The sequence below is a fragment of the Oryzias latipes genome, chromosome 16, assembly GCF_053564925.1.
Source record: "Oryzias latipes strain Hd-rR chromosome 16, Olatipes_Hd-rR_3.1".
Lineage (NCBI taxonomy): Eukaryota > Metazoa > Chordata > Actinopteri > Beloniformes > Adrianichthyidae > Oryzias > Oryzias latipes.
The window spans coordinates 12788139-12804176 of record NC_136252.1 but is presented as its reverse complement, the minus strand read 5'-3'; the positions used below and the strand labels follow the sequence as shown (position 1 = coordinate 12804176).

At 40.4% G+C, this 16038-nt stretch overlaps 2 protein-coding genes and 1 long non-coding RNA gene across 4 annotated transcripts in view; all 3 read right to left on the bottom strand.

The window, feature by feature from the left end:
- Positions 1 to 1943, bottom strand: part of deptor (DEP domain containing MTOR-interacting protein) — a 31178-nt gene extending 29235 nt beyond the window's left edge. The window contains exons 1-2 of the mRNA XM_004077743.5: positions 1613 to 1943; positions 1430 to 1522 (exon numbers count right to left, since the gene is read on the bottom strand). Of these exons, the coding sequence (XP_004077791.1) occupies positions 1430 to 1522; positions 1613 to 1626 (107 nt within the window). The 5' untranslated portion in view covers positions 1627 to 1943. The remainder of the gene's footprint in view (positions 1 to 1429; positions 1523 to 1612) is intronic.
- The window catches only part of limd1a (LIM domains containing 1a), an 83726-nt gene that overhangs the window by 55236 nt on the left and 12452 nt on the right, over positions 1 to 16038 (bottom strand). The window contains exons 3-8 of one of the 2 annotated variants that reach the window (XM_004077742.5): positions 14163 to 14230; positions 12554 to 12616; positions 11248 to 11378; positions 10685 to 10736; positions 9495 to 9563; positions 8175 to 9127 (exon numbers count right to left, since the gene is read on the bottom strand). In XM_004077742.5, coding sequence (XP_004077790.1) covers positions 8984 to 9127; positions 9495 to 9563; positions 10685 to 10736; positions 11248 to 11378; positions 12554 to 12616; positions 14163 to 14230 — 527 coding nt within the window. In that variant the 3' untranslated portion in view covers positions 8175 to 8983. Of the gene's footprint in view, positions 1 to 8174; positions 9128 to 9490; positions 9564 to 10684; positions 10737 to 11247; positions 11379 to 12553; positions 12617 to 14162; positions 14231 to 16038 lie in introns of those variants that run through there. The other variant, XM_078933468.1, reaches the window with a different exon arrangement.
- On the bottom strand, positions 8175 to 8979 carry LOC144984568 (uncharacterized). Its single transcript, XR_013648363.1, has 2 exons — positions 8841 to 8979; positions 8175 to 8737 (listed from the first exon to the last, which is right to left on the bottom strand). It is a non-coding gene; the product is annotated as an uncharacterized LOC144984568 (long non-coding RNA).

Genomic DNA, 16038 nt, shown 5'->3' with positions numbered 1-16038 from the left:
CAAAATACTAAATTGCGCCTACAAAAAGCTAAACTACGACAACAAAATGCCAATTTGTGCCAACAAAATACTTATTTGAGCCTACAAAATGGTCAATTTTGTCAACAAAATGCTAAATTGTGCCCACAAAATACTAAATTGTGCCCACAAAATACTAAATTGTGCCTACAAAAAGCTAAACTACGTCAACAAAATGCCAATTTGTGCCAACAAAATACTTTCTTGTGCCTACAAAATGGTCAATTTTGTCAACAAAATGCTAAATTGTGTTAACAAAATACTAAATTGCGCCTACAAAATGCTAAACTCCGTCAGCAAAATGCCAGTTTGTGTCAACAAAATGCAAACTTTTGCCCTCAAATACTAATTTGTGACCAGTCAAAACTTTGTGTGCACAAAATAGACCTTTGTGGCCACAAATGATTAATTTGAGGTGAGAGTTTATGATATTTTTTCATTTAATTTCACGTCCTCGGCTCTGCACTTGTCCTGCTGTGTGCTCTGTAACAAAACTAGGACAACAGCCAAACTATGCGAGCTTGTGTTGAAGCAGAGCCGTGGGTTTTTTTAAAGCTAACGTCAGCATTTGTTCACACTCGCTCCAACAACAAGAATGATGATACAACACAGTACAGAAACACCTCCAGGGAGCAGAGCTTTGTTCCTTCTCACTTGTATCCTTAAACAGGAGACTGGGGAGCGAGAATGCCTGTGGCTGTGACTCCCACATCTAAGAATGATTAGCAAAGAGCTGCACTTTGAATCTCAGCGAGGGCAGCATCTGCACGCAGGTTCTTCATCATCTTAGCATGATCTCAGCCACACTTTCCTCAGAACGTCGTTGAGAAACACGCTTTCTCCTCCTGAAATGTCAGGCCGTGGAGCTCGGCTTCCTCCCTGAGGCTCTATTCCCCATGGAGGTCAGGAAGCCCCACAGTTTTGGAGCTTCTCTTTCGATGCACTAGCTCAGGTCAAAGGGTGCAACGTGTCAACAACTCCGCCAAAGATATTGGTACAGTTCCCTACTACAGTACGAGTGGGCAGGGCGTGACAAAGCCACAGTGGTTAGTGGGTTCATCTTGTTCTGCTCAAAGGGCACACACTGTAGGATCAACACAACAACAAATGCTGGGCTTAGTTCTAAAAGTTACACAATCGCACCAATATGGGGATAAATGACCACAAAAATGTAGATGGGGAGGAGTCTGTGCCTACTGCAGCTGAGGTTCAAGTGACTGATCAGATCAGGAAAGGTGAGTTTTCAGCCCTGGTGTGGGAGCTGTGGAGTGTCGTGTCCCGTCATGTCCTCCACCACCTTCCTGATTCACAGATCAGGGACATGCAGGACTCAGCATGCAGTCGTTTCTTTGACCTCTGGCTGGATGGAGATGGATGGACTACACTGCAGGGAGGGACAAGACGAACCCACCTCAGCTGTTCTCCGGTGACTAGAACCTCAGCCAGCCTCTCCAGCTCGGCCGCCTTCTTCTGCATGGTGGACCCGATTCTGTCCATCACGTCCCTGCAGAGACACCAGCAGCTCAGACATCAGAAAAACCGACGGCGACCGCCTCTGCAGGGCGATGAGGCATGAGCTCAGACCTTCACTCACCTCTCCAGCACCATCGAGACGTTCGTTAGAGATGTTGGGGAATAATAACTAGATCGGGGGACCGCGTGGGTCAGACCTGGAGCTCCATCATCAGCAGATGTCCGTCATCAAAAGCTTCGGAATGCGTGACATTCCCGCACATATCCGCGGGCTCCCGTGACTGACGACCGGCGCTGACCCGCTTTTGTTTGTTGACGCCGCAGTCAGTCAGCCGACACTGAGAGCTCACGTTTCCCCCTCCATGCTGCGGACGGACGGGGCGCGAGCCAGCCAGCCTCGGATGACGTCACGGGGGGAGTTGACGCGGGGCGGGGCCACAATGGCTCTGCGTGCAGAACAGGAGAGGAGGTTAAGGTTAAAAAAGATGGAAAAACTGCAGATGGACTGTTTCCAGGCCACTTATTGAATGTGCACGAGTCAGTCTGTGGAAAAATAATATCACAAAACACCGCATAATGTGTGGGTGGGTGTGTGTGTGTGTCTGTGTGTGTTTGTGGAGAGCACACAAACAAGAACCTATAAATAATCCTGCATGCTTACTGTTGCCCAATCAGGAAGCAGAAAAAATGGTGATCAGGCATGAACGGAATAAACAATCTCACTGAAAAATACAAACATTCAAATATGATAGTTTTAAAGAAAAACATAGAGCTTGAAGGCTTATTGATCAAGCAGGACAGTTCTGTTCCGGGTTCTGTTCACACAATCCAAACATGGATTCTTCCTGAAAACCCAGAGCATGCTTTATGGACCAGAAGCCTTTTATGTCTGATGTCGCACAGAACCTTCCTGCCCGCAAAGACCCTCTGGAGAATACAAGAAAATTCAATTCAAAGTGTACTTATAAAGCACTTTACAAACAGCAGTAACACAAATAGTTTAAAACAAGTGAAAATACAATTATACAATACACAAAAGAATTTCCTGATCCCTCACACCCAACAAAAATGACACATGAATAAAACTCAAAATAGAAATAGAAATCTGGCTTGATGCTGATGTAAGGGAAATAATATTTTAGGACGATGTCCACGTCAGAGACCAACCCAATCATGATCACAGAGGACGTCACCGTGTGATACCTCCGGATCAAGCCGAGCAGCCAGACCCGGAATGTCAATAGACTCGTTCCACGAGAATGGTTGGCCAATGTGTGTAGAGCTAAAATGGCTCGAACTACTTTTTAATTGAGATTCCCTCTTTTTCATCCTCCATGGAGGATGTTGAGATGCTTCATTCTAGCTCAAATTGTGTTCAATCTAAAAAGTAAAATAAAAAAAAAGTTACCTTGTAAGGTGTTTTATCCATCCATTTTCTGAACACACTGAATACCTTTTGGGGTGGTGAGGATGCTGGCTGGAGTCAACCCAGCTACAGACTGGCAGCTACAGGTTGCCAGTCTGTAGCTTGGTCACACACTTAGGGGTAATTTACCAATCAACAACAAACCTATGAAGCATGTTTTTGGACCAGAGTGCCCAGAAGAAAAACCCACACATGCACAAGGAGAAGATGCAAACTCCACACAGAAAGAATCCTGCTGGGATTCGAACCATGGCATTCTCACTGTGAGACAAGAGGCACTACCACAACACCACTGTGCAGACCTGTTTGCCTGCATCTAGATTTGTTTCTGTCTCACCTTTTTTCACGTTCATAATATCACTTTTGCAGTCAGTTTTATTGATTATTTTCAATGTTCGTCTTCAAACAGGATTTCCTGAACATTTGAAGTCAAAGGTGTGAAGCTGTAGTCTGTGCTGTGTCAGGAACAGCAACATTTCAGAGAATGGATTTTATCTTTTTCATGTTTGCTGAAAAAAATCATTTGTTTCATAAGCTACTGACGCTTTTTTTCTTTGCAGAAAGCATCAACATTTCCACAAATGTAATGAAAATGCAGCGAAGAAAGACCTCTCCATTGCAACATGCAAACACGTCCCTGGTAACAAACCTCTCCTTGTTTGGTGAGTCAGAGCAGGATTATTTTCCTGCAGCTCTTTCCTAAGGAAAATGTAGCAGCTCACAGTCTATTCTAGGATGTGAGGTTGGCTATAAAAAAAAGAAATCACCACCTTAAAATCCTGAGCCATGGTAGTGCATTGGAAGCTCAGACAAACTAGGTTTCGTAACAGTTCACATCCATTGTCCATTGGAAGAGACAAGCATCTGGTTTAGAGCGACACCTAGTGGACCAAAGAAGCAGCCAACTGGACACCTTGTGCAACCAGATCCTTTGCACTTTTCTTTGTTTTTTGGAACAAGCTTCCTTTATGTTGACCATTTAAAATGCGTGAGGACTTTAAGAACAAATTAGACTTTACTGTCATTGAAAAAGGAGGTCTGACATTCTATCTGCATGATAGAAGCAATTTAAGCTTTATTTGACAAAAATGAATTTATTTTGAGAGTTTTTGGCACAACATGTTGGAAAGCATGTCATTTCATTGATAATAACTTGGTTTCACACTTAATGAACATGCAGTCTAAAAACAATGAGACAAACAATAAAAAAAAAAGAATTCATCAAAATCTTTTGAATAAAAAATGTGTTTTCTGGGTGGAAGACATTTCTGAAAATGCTTTTTTTGTTAATAGAAAATGCATTTTTTTTTGGTTTTCATGTAACTGCAGCAGCTTGTTATGGTAGAGGATCTGCTTGTTTGGAACAAAAAGGCTTTTCAGACAACAGGCACTCATGGATCACTGAACTTTAGTAACATATGACCATGAACGGATCCTTTCATGATCGCTCCATGATTCTGTCTGTCATGATCATCTCCACACAAACCTGTAGGAATTATGCAGGAACTTCATGTGAGGTTGGGGGTTCTTCTCTCTTGTCACTATTTGAACTTTTTAGTTTTGTTTCTATTTTATCTGAAACAAGATCACCCACCAATATTAAATTGTAGAAATCATTAACTCGCCTTTTGATTTCATGTTTAGACTATATTTTAAAGCCAAAATATTAAATAACATAAATGTTCCCTTTTTCCAACTTCCTGAATTCAAGTGTCTTTTGTTTCCAATGTGCTTTCATCCTAATCCTTTTAAACCATGGTATGTTTCTGTCTGTTTAACAAAGACGGACACCTCAGCCTGCATACACTTGTAACTAAACAATAGGAGTATATCAGGTCTGCACATCTGCAAGTAGCATCAGGATTACTCAAATTTAAAAAGCAACATTTCTTGGATGCAAAAATGTGACAAAAATTCAGAATGCTCATTTCTGCTTTTTTGCATGTGGATCTAAGAAACCTCTGCAAGAAACTATAACTAAATTAAAAAAAAAAAATTAATTGGGCTTTAGGTGAGTCATTGCAGCATTAATCCTAATAGCAAAAATTAAAATGTTGCTTATTAAAACACAAAATGTCAAAATCATTTCATGAGATTACAGAGGGGCAAAAAAGCATTTAGTCAGCCACCAATTGTGAAAATTCTCCCACTTAAAACACAGAGACTTTTACAGTTTTTCTCAGTCACTTTAGTACAATTCTCAGATCAGAATGAAATTCCCAAAACTATTTGTTCAATCTTCACATCATGATGTCACTTGTGCACATCATATTAGCAGTTTCTCACTTCTTTGAACAAGTTGCAATTGCTTTGGTACATCCATGCAAATGATAATATAGAATTCTCTGCTCTTTGCTACATTATCAACTGTTTATGTCATGTTGATCAAAATGTATTATATAGTTCACTGTGCAATAGTCTTACTCCTCAAAACACCTAGTCATTAGTTCATCGTATAAGTCATTAACTGCAAAATGGTTGACCAAGTTGTCATAATGTGACAAACATATTTTGCTGCATTGCAAGAGAGGATATTTGCTGTGATGTGGATGAGAATTTGTGGACTAACATACAAGAAGAGGTGTAGGAAGACCACACCAATTCCTACTGCACTGCCTGTACTGTTGGACAGAATATTGTCCTATCTTTTTTTCCCCTTTGTGTTACTGTTCTCAGTGGGTTTTTTCTATGTTGGTATGACATGGTCTGTCAACAAATTACAATATGAACAATAAAAGTGTAAATGTGAATCTTGTCCAGTCTCTTGCAATCAAACAAAAAAGGTGTAACTTCCATTTTACAATAATTGTCAACAAAACTTTAGCCATAGTTTACATCAGAACCTCCCTCTAAAGTACACAGTTATATTGACAACATGACTAAGTAATTTGACTGTCTTGTTCGTAGACAATGACACAAGGACTTGACATTCTGATGGCACTGACATGTTCAATGACATAAAGACTTAGTTTTGAGAGATGAACTAAAGATTTTGAGCAAGTTACAGGCTTTTGCAAGAAATCCATAGTGTTTTGCTGTTTGTACAAATTGTTTTGAGAAATGCACACACGTATTTGCAAACTTCAATTCTGATCTGAGAATTGTACAAAAGCGACTGAGAAAAACTGTAACTCCCACCTAAGATCTTCAATGGAGTTGAGATCTGGAGACTAGCTAGTCCACTCCAGGACCTTGAAATGCGTCTTATGAAACTACCCTTTCATTACCCGGGCAGTGAGTTTGGGATCGTTGTCATGCTGAAACCACGGTTTTCACTCAAGATCTGACAAAACATGGCCCCATTCATTCTTTCCTTTACACTTTATATCAGTCGTTCTGGTCCCTTTGCTGAAAAACAGCCCCAAACCATGATGTTTCCACCCCCGTGCTTTACAGAGAACATGGTGTTCTTTGGATGAAATGCAGCTTTCTTTCTCCTCCAAACACGAGGAGAGTTCTTACCAAAAAGTTCTATTTTGGTTTCATCTGACCATAGGACATTCTCCCAATCCTCTTCTGGATCATCCAAATGCTCTCTAGCAAACTTTAGATGGTCCTGAAGATGTACTTTGTTACTGATGGTAGCCTTTGTTACTTTGGTCCCAGCTCTCTGCAGGTCATTCACTAGATCCCCCATGTGGTTCTGGGATGTTTGCTCACCGTTCTTTTGTTTATTTTGACTCCATCGGGGTGAAATCTTGCGGGGAGCCCCAGATGGAGGGAGATTATCAGTGGTCTTGTTTGTCTTCCATTTCCTAATCATTGGTCCAACAGTTAATTTCTTCACAGCAAGCTGCTTACCTATTGCAGATACTGTTTTCAAAGCCTGGTGCAGGTCAACAATTGTGTTTCTGGTGTCCTTAGACAGCTCTTTGGTCTTGGACATAGTGGAGTTTGGAGTGTGACTGTTTGAGGTTGTGGACAGGTGTCTTTTATATACCCGTATTTTCCGGACTATAAGTCGCTCCGGAGTATAAGTCGCACCAGCCCAAAATGCATTATAAAGTAGAAAAAAAGCACAGATAAGTCGCACTGGACTATAAGTCGCATTTTGACGGGAAATTTATTTGACAAAATCTGGGACCAAGAACTAATAACTTTCATAACCTCATATGACACAATCATAGCAGACTGTTTATCTCATAATTTCACAGTAATTATTTCTCAAACTTATTTATTTATTCCTTTCATGAAGCATCATTGGCCAACTAATACTCTGTTTTCATCCTGTATTTGTAGAAACAGTTGTCGTTTTTATTGCATTTCTGAATCTATGAAATCATTGGAAAATAGAATATTATGTTTTTAGCCTTCAAGATCTTACTGTAAAAAAAAGTTTGCTGATTCTCTGAGTCACTTAACATACTCCTAACACTTAACATACCTCATACATCAAATTGACCCAGGAACATCATCTCTGTTCCTCACAAATGAACATAACAGGAGGGTTAACAATGTATTTATTTCAATTTATTTCTAATATAAGTCGCTGCGGAGTATAAGTCGCACCCCTTGCCAAACTATGAAAAAAAGGGCGACTTATAGTCTGGAAAATACGGTAGATAACCAGTTCAAACAGGTGCCATTAATACAGGTAACCAGTGGAGGACAGAAGATCATATTACAGAAGAAGTTACAGGTCTGTGAGAGCCAGAAATATTGCTTGTTTGTAGATGATCAAATACTTATTTTTCAAATAAATTCTATAAAATCAGACAATGTGATTTTCTGGATTACATTCCTCATTTTGTCTCTCATAGTTAAGGTCTACCTATGATGAAAATGACAGGCCTCTCTCATCTTTTCAAGTGAGAGAATTGCGCAAATGGTGGCTGACTAAATACTTTTTTGCCCCACTGTATGTCAGTTTATTCCTCCTACTGGCACAAAATCAATTTTTGAATTTTTGCATGTACTTAACAGAGCTTCATTACCAAGTATGTATTGCATAGTCAAAAGTTCTACTGAAGAACCGCATACCATGATCCTTCCCCGCCAAAAGTCACATTTTGCATGGAGCAGTCAGGTGACTCATTTTCCCCCCGGCTTCAATTCATTTGAGTTTTTTAGTGATGTGAGGCTTATTAGTAAACCGTGTAAAATAAGAACACCAATAAAAATCAAAAAATAAATAAAGTTAGTTAGATTTTGTTTGTTTTTTTGAAAGGTGACAAAAAGTTCCTGAACAAACGTGAAGTAAAGGTTCCATCATTACAGATTGGTATTAAAATCCCAGTTTTAATAAAAATAAAATGGATAAATTCAAAGCAGCTGATGTTTATTGAAACACTTTCTTTGCAATAATAATACAGCATTAGCTTTACATTTTCTAATAAACAGAGAAATGGCCTTCACAAATGAGTGAAGCTTAAATAATGAACTGAAGACTCGAGTAATTAAAGGTTTGGCGGGAAAAACATCTCACACTGCAACCATGGTTAGCATTTGATCAAAGTTCCCTAAATCCGCTCTGTACTTGCATCTATACTTTAAAAATATTTACCTGCAAACCCACAAATATATATATATTTAAAACTATTTAATAGATGGCCCTGAATATATGTGCATAGGAAAGTCCATTACTTCAGTCTAAGTGCTTTTATCAGCGTGTGTGAGTTTATCCTTTCACCACTCAGCACTGCAATCTGTCCGTCTGAAAACCTGTTGTGTTGTGACCGGTACTTTTTACGGTTCAGATCCAACGGCCAGCAGATTGATCTCAGCCTGAACCGTTAGGCTCCAGAGGTTCATGTCAGTAACGTGCGAGTTAACGCCTCGGAAAGGAGGATGACTGTGTCTCCAGCTGAACGTGAAGAATCGCTGTTGAAGTGCAAATACGAAAGAGAAGGCACTCCGTTTACAAACACAAGAGAAAAACTTCATAGGATAATCATATGCATTCAACTTTGGTTAATCACAATACTTTATATCTGAGTCATAGCCGGTCTTCAGAGTTCATTCCTGAAGGGTGTGATGCCGTAATCAATCCTTTACAACAAGAATTGAACAGGCGCCATGTTTGACAGTTCCTCCTTGCGACCAGCAGTCGTCTCCCTGCGGCTGCAGCTAGAAGGAGGAGGCAGCAGCAGCAGCAGGAGGAGCGGGGACGCCTGTCTGGATGTGCTTCAAGTGGCAGGAGTGGCAGAGGAGATGGCCATTCAGAGGGTAGCAGCGGTGACCCTCTTCGTCGTTTAGCTCCATCTTGCAGTCCTGAACGTGAAGAAGCAAAGATGAGAGAGAGCGACTGCTGACTCATTCAGACGGGAAGGAGACTCACTCATCTGCTGGTTGGTCAGCAGTTTGTTTGGTTTTTTGTGTTGCTGAGACAGAAGCACAGGACTGAAACAACAGGTCAGTTTGTCTCAGCAGTTAAGCTGCCAATCAACATTTGACAAAGACAAATAAATAAATAAATGAGCAGTTTTATAGCCGCTTCACTCAGCTCTGCATAATTATCAAGGCTGTAATTAAGATCAGGGATCTGCTCATTAGAACTTCCCTTAATGAGAACACACACACACACACACACAGCTCGATTTGAACTTTTGCATGTAGGACTTAGTGCATCGTTGCTCACCTCGCAGTGATAGCATTCCACATGGTAGTCCTTCTCCATGGAAACCACGCGGATGGTTTCGTCAGACCCCTGCAAAGGAAAGCAGACGGTGAGTTGTCCTGAAAAACACACACAGAAGCCTCAGGGTGTGAGCTGCTTTGAAAGCAGATCCACGGATAAGATCCACAGATGTCAGCTCCTACGATTCGTATTTAAAGGAATCCTGTTTAACTCAAGTGAGTACAGCATTGCCCTTTTTATTCGCGGGGTTCAGGGAGCAGAGACACCCGTGAATACGTAGAATCTGCGATTACGGAGAACCACCTCCACCCCCGCAGCCGGAGAACGTCCGTCACTGATCCCTACTCATCAAAAACCCTTCTGAAACATTTTTGATGCTTTGTAAAACATTTATTAAAAAACATTGCTCAGCATCCAGTTTTTTTTAAATATATATTCAGGGCAATAGACTGTTTTGTAGCGTACTTTATAACACACATTAGGAGTGTCTCTCTGTGCCTTAAAACCTGGAACCCGTGCCTCATCCTTCATCAGTTACGTGCCAAAGGTCCTGCAGCGTGTTTGAGGGTCACTTCTTCCAGAGGAGGCTGGTTTCATCCATCACTCATTCATCCGGATGATATTTATTCTCCGCCATCATCTTCCTCAGCGTTTCAGGACTTTTTGTCCGTCTGCTTCTGACTCAGCTGATGCCGTTTCTCCATGCAGGGGCACAAACTTTGGTTACAGCGATTCAGGAACCGGTGGAACCAGCTGTAAAATATTCTTTAGCAGCCGGCAAGGAAGCCGACAGGCCGGTGTTGTAAAGAGGCTGGATCAGCAGCCAGACAGAATCTGTGCCCCTTTTCAAATACGACAATGAACTCCCACAAGCCCCAGTTGAAATCATAAACATCCACCGTTTTTTTAATTATTTTTTTTTACCTTTTTTGGAGCCAAATATGAGTGCTATGAAAGAATAGTTCACTCTGCCCAAAATTCATTATTTTAACTCGGTATGTGCAAATTTGGGTGAGTTTGGAGTATGTGGCGAGGGTGAAATGAACGCTCTGAAGCACAGGTATTAAGAAGTATTGCAAAAAAAAAGCTGGGAATAATACCAACAAACAGTAAAACAACACATTTTACTCCCATTTCTCTGTTTTTTGGATTTGAAATGTAAATAAGAACAGAAGTAAAGAAAAGCATACCTCTGAAGGTAAAATAGGCTGGTTGCAGGCAGCACATTTAGGGGCAAGGACCCTAAAAAAAACACAAAGTAAGTTGTCTGGATTAAAATAAAGGCTTTCTAGTTCCTTCATACATACGATCATACATGCGCTGAGGAAAAAGGAACCATAAACAAAAGTCTGAGTTTCTAAGCACATGGCAGGCACCTTGATGTCTGGGAAGAATTACATTGTGCAGAGCACCAGTCAAATCCAGACTATGCACAGTGAGCTTTGTCTGATTGAATCGGAACATGCGGGGGCCTGCCAGGCAGTGAGAGGAGAGCAAGTACATGTCGACCCAGCTGAGGCAGCAGCAGCAGCAGCTGCAGCAGAGAGGAAATCAATCCGGTGTCAGCAGTTCCTGTGAGCGGCTCATGAACCAAACCACACAGAACCAGAGAGATGTTTGCTCCTGCAGGCAGACACGTGCCTCCTCACACCTCCAACTAGACCCCCCTCCCCTCCCAGCACTTCCACGACAAAATAAACCTCTTGTGTGTCCGCTGCACGTGGCAGACCGACACTCAGCCGTGGAGGGTTACCGGTGGTAGTCTCTGACGCAGTAGATCTTGTTCTCGGTGTCCACGGTGAAGGGCACCCCATCCAGGCTCTCATTACAGATGACACAGCGGAAGCAACCGGGGTGGTAGGACTTCCCAAGAGCCTGCAGGATCTACGAAGATGGGAAATAATCTGTTAATCTGGGTTAGCCAACAAATAGAAAACAACAACAAACGTTATTGTCTGATCTTTTGACTTGATTTTGTAATCCCACCTGGATTTTAGGAGCACGAGACGTGTTTTCTACAATATGGTACTGCACTCATGGGGAAACAATTATAAAACATCATTACATTCACTGTTAATTCTTCAAAAGAGGGCGATACGAATCATACATAACGTGGGTTATCTGGATCATACACATGCATTATTCTTACAATCAAAATTATTGAAACTTAAAGATCTGGTGGAGCTGCGCACAGCATTACTCATGTTCAAAGCCACATACAGCTTACTACCAGCAAATATACAAAAATTATTCATGAAAAGAGAGGGAGAGTACAGTTTGGGAAGAAAACAAAATTTTTACATACACAAAGCACGCACAAATAGAAGATGTTTCAGTGTTTCTATTTGTGGAGCAAAACTGTGGAACAGTAGAGAAGATGAAATAAAGCAATGTCCCAACATAAAACTCTTTAAAATAAGATATAAAAATATGATTTTAAAACGATATTCAAATATATCGGATGGATATTAGATGTATATATGTATGTAAGTATACATATGTAAAAATATATATGTGTATATTATTCTTATCTTAATATGCGCATAGTATTCTTCAATAATAATTCATGCTAAGTATTTAGGACAGTACTCTGTGAAAATTATTATACCTTATGAAACATTGTGTATAAATAAAGAAGCTGCTTACTAATGTAATTAATATTGATGAGGAATAGGGGGTGAGTTTATATAAGTTTATACTTTTTCTCACTCCTTTTCGAATATGTATAATTGTTTAATTGTTTGTAGTATTTGTGTTCATATATGGAAGAAAAAAGAAAAAGAAAAAAATTCTGTTTGTGTTTATAACGGTTCTTGAGCGTGAACGTTTTCTTTATATTCTCTTTTTTTATTTATGTCTGTTCTTTCTTTTTGTTTTGTTTTGTTTTTTTTAACATATATTCGAAATAAACTTGTTTCCATTCCATTCCACTTATAACACCTCATCACACGTGAGTAATGAGGAACCAGACCTCAATCTCTGAGTTTGCAGAAAGCTTAGTGTGGCTACAGCCATTCCAAGCGTCTACTGAGATCCTCTGGAGCTCCATCAGCACGTACCATATCCATGATGAGATGTCCGCATGCGTTGCACTTGTCAGCTGATTGCTGGAAACCAGAGTACTAAACAGAAAAGGGGTCATATGTGCAGAATTAGCACCTTTCAGGGTTTGTACACTTTTTTTAAGCAATGCTTTTTACATAATCTTTTACTGAATTTCCAAAATAAACACATTTGCAGGTGATGTCGCTAAATCAAACCAAGACACACATTGATGCATCCAAGTTTGTCTGCCGGAACCAAACAGTTAAAATGCAGCGGCCGCATCAACGTCAGTTTCTGTTGGTGTGGAGGAAACGGCAGTGACGTCTGGAAGCGGACCGCATTCAATAAACTAAAACAAAATACTAACAAAAAAACACAGATGATCTTTGTTTGTAATTTTTTTTCGTGGTTTTTGTTCTAATTTTTGTAGGAACTTACTGATTCTTGAGAGTCGGGACAAAAGAACTTCAGAAAAACGAAATTTGTTCTATCTTCTCTTCCAAAAATGTTTCATTTTCATGATATTTATTGTTTAATACATTTTTTAACCCTCATCTTTAATTTGATATAAATGTTAAGGACTTAATATTTTTCAATGCTGGTGACTTTTGTGACCTCATGCTGAAGACAAGAGAAATACCAGAGGACGCCTCATCACTACTCATACATTTCAGCAAAAGAGTCTTTAAAAAAATAATTTTCTATGCTAAAACATAACACCAGTATTCACAATTCCTTTACATCTAACATGTAGAGTAAGTCAATCCATTTTAAATTCATGATTTTTATCCATAAAAAGACCTTTTCATGTGGGACATGTTTTGTCCCGACTCTCATAAACCAGTGAAATACCAAATGACTAACCTCATCCGCTCATGAAAACTAGAAGATCATCTGCAAATTAAAGTAGAAAAGTCACAATGGTTGTGTCCGAATTCCTTCCCAACTTACTACTTGGTGCGTTTGCCATTTTGTAGTGCTGTCTGAAGTTACAATTTCAAAATTGAGTGCCCTAGAAATCTCCCAGAATTCTATGCAAAAAAGTGCATCGATGCTCACCAGATCGGCGAATATAAACCAAAATGCATTGCGTCAAAACAATTTTTGCCAAAACATGTATTTATATGTATTTCTTTAATAAACCAACAACATTTACATCTTCAGAACACAGTAGATTCATAAATTGGCGTCGCAAAACGCTCGTATCAATTAGATTTGAACTTTGTGACATTGATGACGTCACATATCAGCCGTGAGCATAGTGAGCATGGTGTCAGAATTGCCTTTAAAATCCAGGGCACTAGATAGTCCCGCACTATATAGATTTATAGTGGCTAGGGCTTAGGGTGGGAATTCTGACAAAGCCAATGTGTCCGTGTCATAAACATGATCCGTTTAGTTTACGTGCTCGTCACCATATCACCAGTCTGTTTTGTTCTTCCTGCTGATTTTGTCCACAAACATTACAGAGCAAAGCGTTGGATGCAGTTCTATTGACCAGGATGAACTGTTTGTTTTGTCTGTGGTGATGCAGAAAACGAGTCACAGCCGAAGTTTGCCTTCATGCTGTCCCAACCTAAACCTAGAGCTGGATTGTGTGTTGATCATGCATGGGGCACTCACCAGGAAGTCCTCCTCACAGAAGACCTTCCCTCCGACATAATAGAAAGCCTTTCCCCTCAGCCGCCTACCTGCAGAAATGAAACATCGGTAAGTATTTGGCTAAAAAAAAAAAGAATCAGAAACTTGTCAGATGAAAACAAACTTTTAACAAATAAAGAAACTGAAAAATGAGCAGCTTAGAAAAATAAAGAAATAATAATAAACCAGTGACTAAATGTTGAAGTGTAACGGTGGAAACTCCTCCAGGAGTCATGAGCTCAGTCTCAGAAAATAGTCCCGGCTCGACGACATGATGGCTCTACAGATGAATTGCAGCCATTAGAAGGTAATGGGCTCTCTTGCAATATTCATCATATCCTGCTGAATCCTGGGAAATTGTACCAAACGGATGATTGATGACATGCTGCTGTCTTAGCATCCCAGTCAAATGCAGATTACGTCCAATAACCGAAAAGGTGGAACGGATGAAACCCGGTTCGATTTCATGTGACAACAGGCCACAAGCTGCTGTTCTGCTGTTACTTTGCACAGACTCACTACACTTCCTGTCTGTCTGTGCTTGGTCTGGATCTGGCCCCACACACACCCACACACACACACACACACACACGGTCTCACAGGAAGAGGGAACATTCCTCACATTTTCTAAGTGTAGACTTTAGAGGAGGGGGGGGCAGGGGGTCAACCTCACCAAACATCAGCCACCCTCCGTTAACCTGATTATTTGTACACAACGTTTAGAATTTATGAATCAGGTCGACCGGCCACAAAGCCCACCACAAGCGTTTACAAAATAAAAGCCCTTTTAAGCTTCATCGAACACATAAATTTATATTTGATTTTGTTTTCTTCTGTCTTTTTTTTTTTTATTGTGAAGCCTGTTAGTACTTGGAATGAGTTGTGAAGTGTTATATGAATACAGATCACCCATTCAAATCAAAAGGCAATGGTTTATACAGATTAGAAGTGGTAACATGATCATCCTCTAACGAAATAACCACGATCATGTGGTAGCCAAAGTCTGGCCACTGTTAGAAGAAAAGAGGAGTCATTTTTGGTCACCGCCAAACTGTAAAATGGCATTAGCCAATTACAGGATGACACCCCTGGAACCCAGAGCCCAGGAGGAGCAGAGGCAGATGAAAGTGAGTTAAGAGCCATTCCTTTTCCTCACATTCTTGTCTTCCTTCCAAGGAGTCAGGGAAGAAAGGCTTGGAGCTTTGTGAGAAGATGGGAGCTTAATTGAAGTCACGAGTCGGGGCTGATGGCTTAAAAAAGCAGAGGGGGGGAGGGGGGGGGGGGGCGTGACTGTTGGGCTTTCATAAAAACGTAAAACACCTAAGGGACAGAACGAAACATAAAGCTCTTTTTTAATTAAAGCAGTCCATGAAGCCCCATTGTGCAATTCTTTTCAGAAAACTAGGCAATTCAGGACGACCCGGCCATGTCCTCCTTATCAGGCCTCGACCTTTACCTGCTCTTCACCTCTGGTGAACTACACAAGTCTGCAGAACAGAAAACCTTTTTATGCAACAATGCTCTCTTTTTTTTTTAAAAAAAAAGCCCAACATTACTATTTTTTTTTTTAAAGGTGACCACTTTTGTTCTGATTTATTCCTTCTGAGTTTAAAGACCCACTCCAATGAAACGTTCTTATGATAGAGGACATATATAAAGAAAATTAAACGTCAAATTGCATTTCTTGACTATTTCTGTATTTCAATTGTTGTAAATCAGAAGCAGATGTGAAAATGCAGTTGAAAAAAGATGGTATTATTGCCGTAGAAAGTATGCTGGGCGGCCACAAGCTCCCTGGGGTGTTGATGAGCACCAATGCTGGCTAATTGGCTAATGAACTTCTGCTACTCTGCAGAAA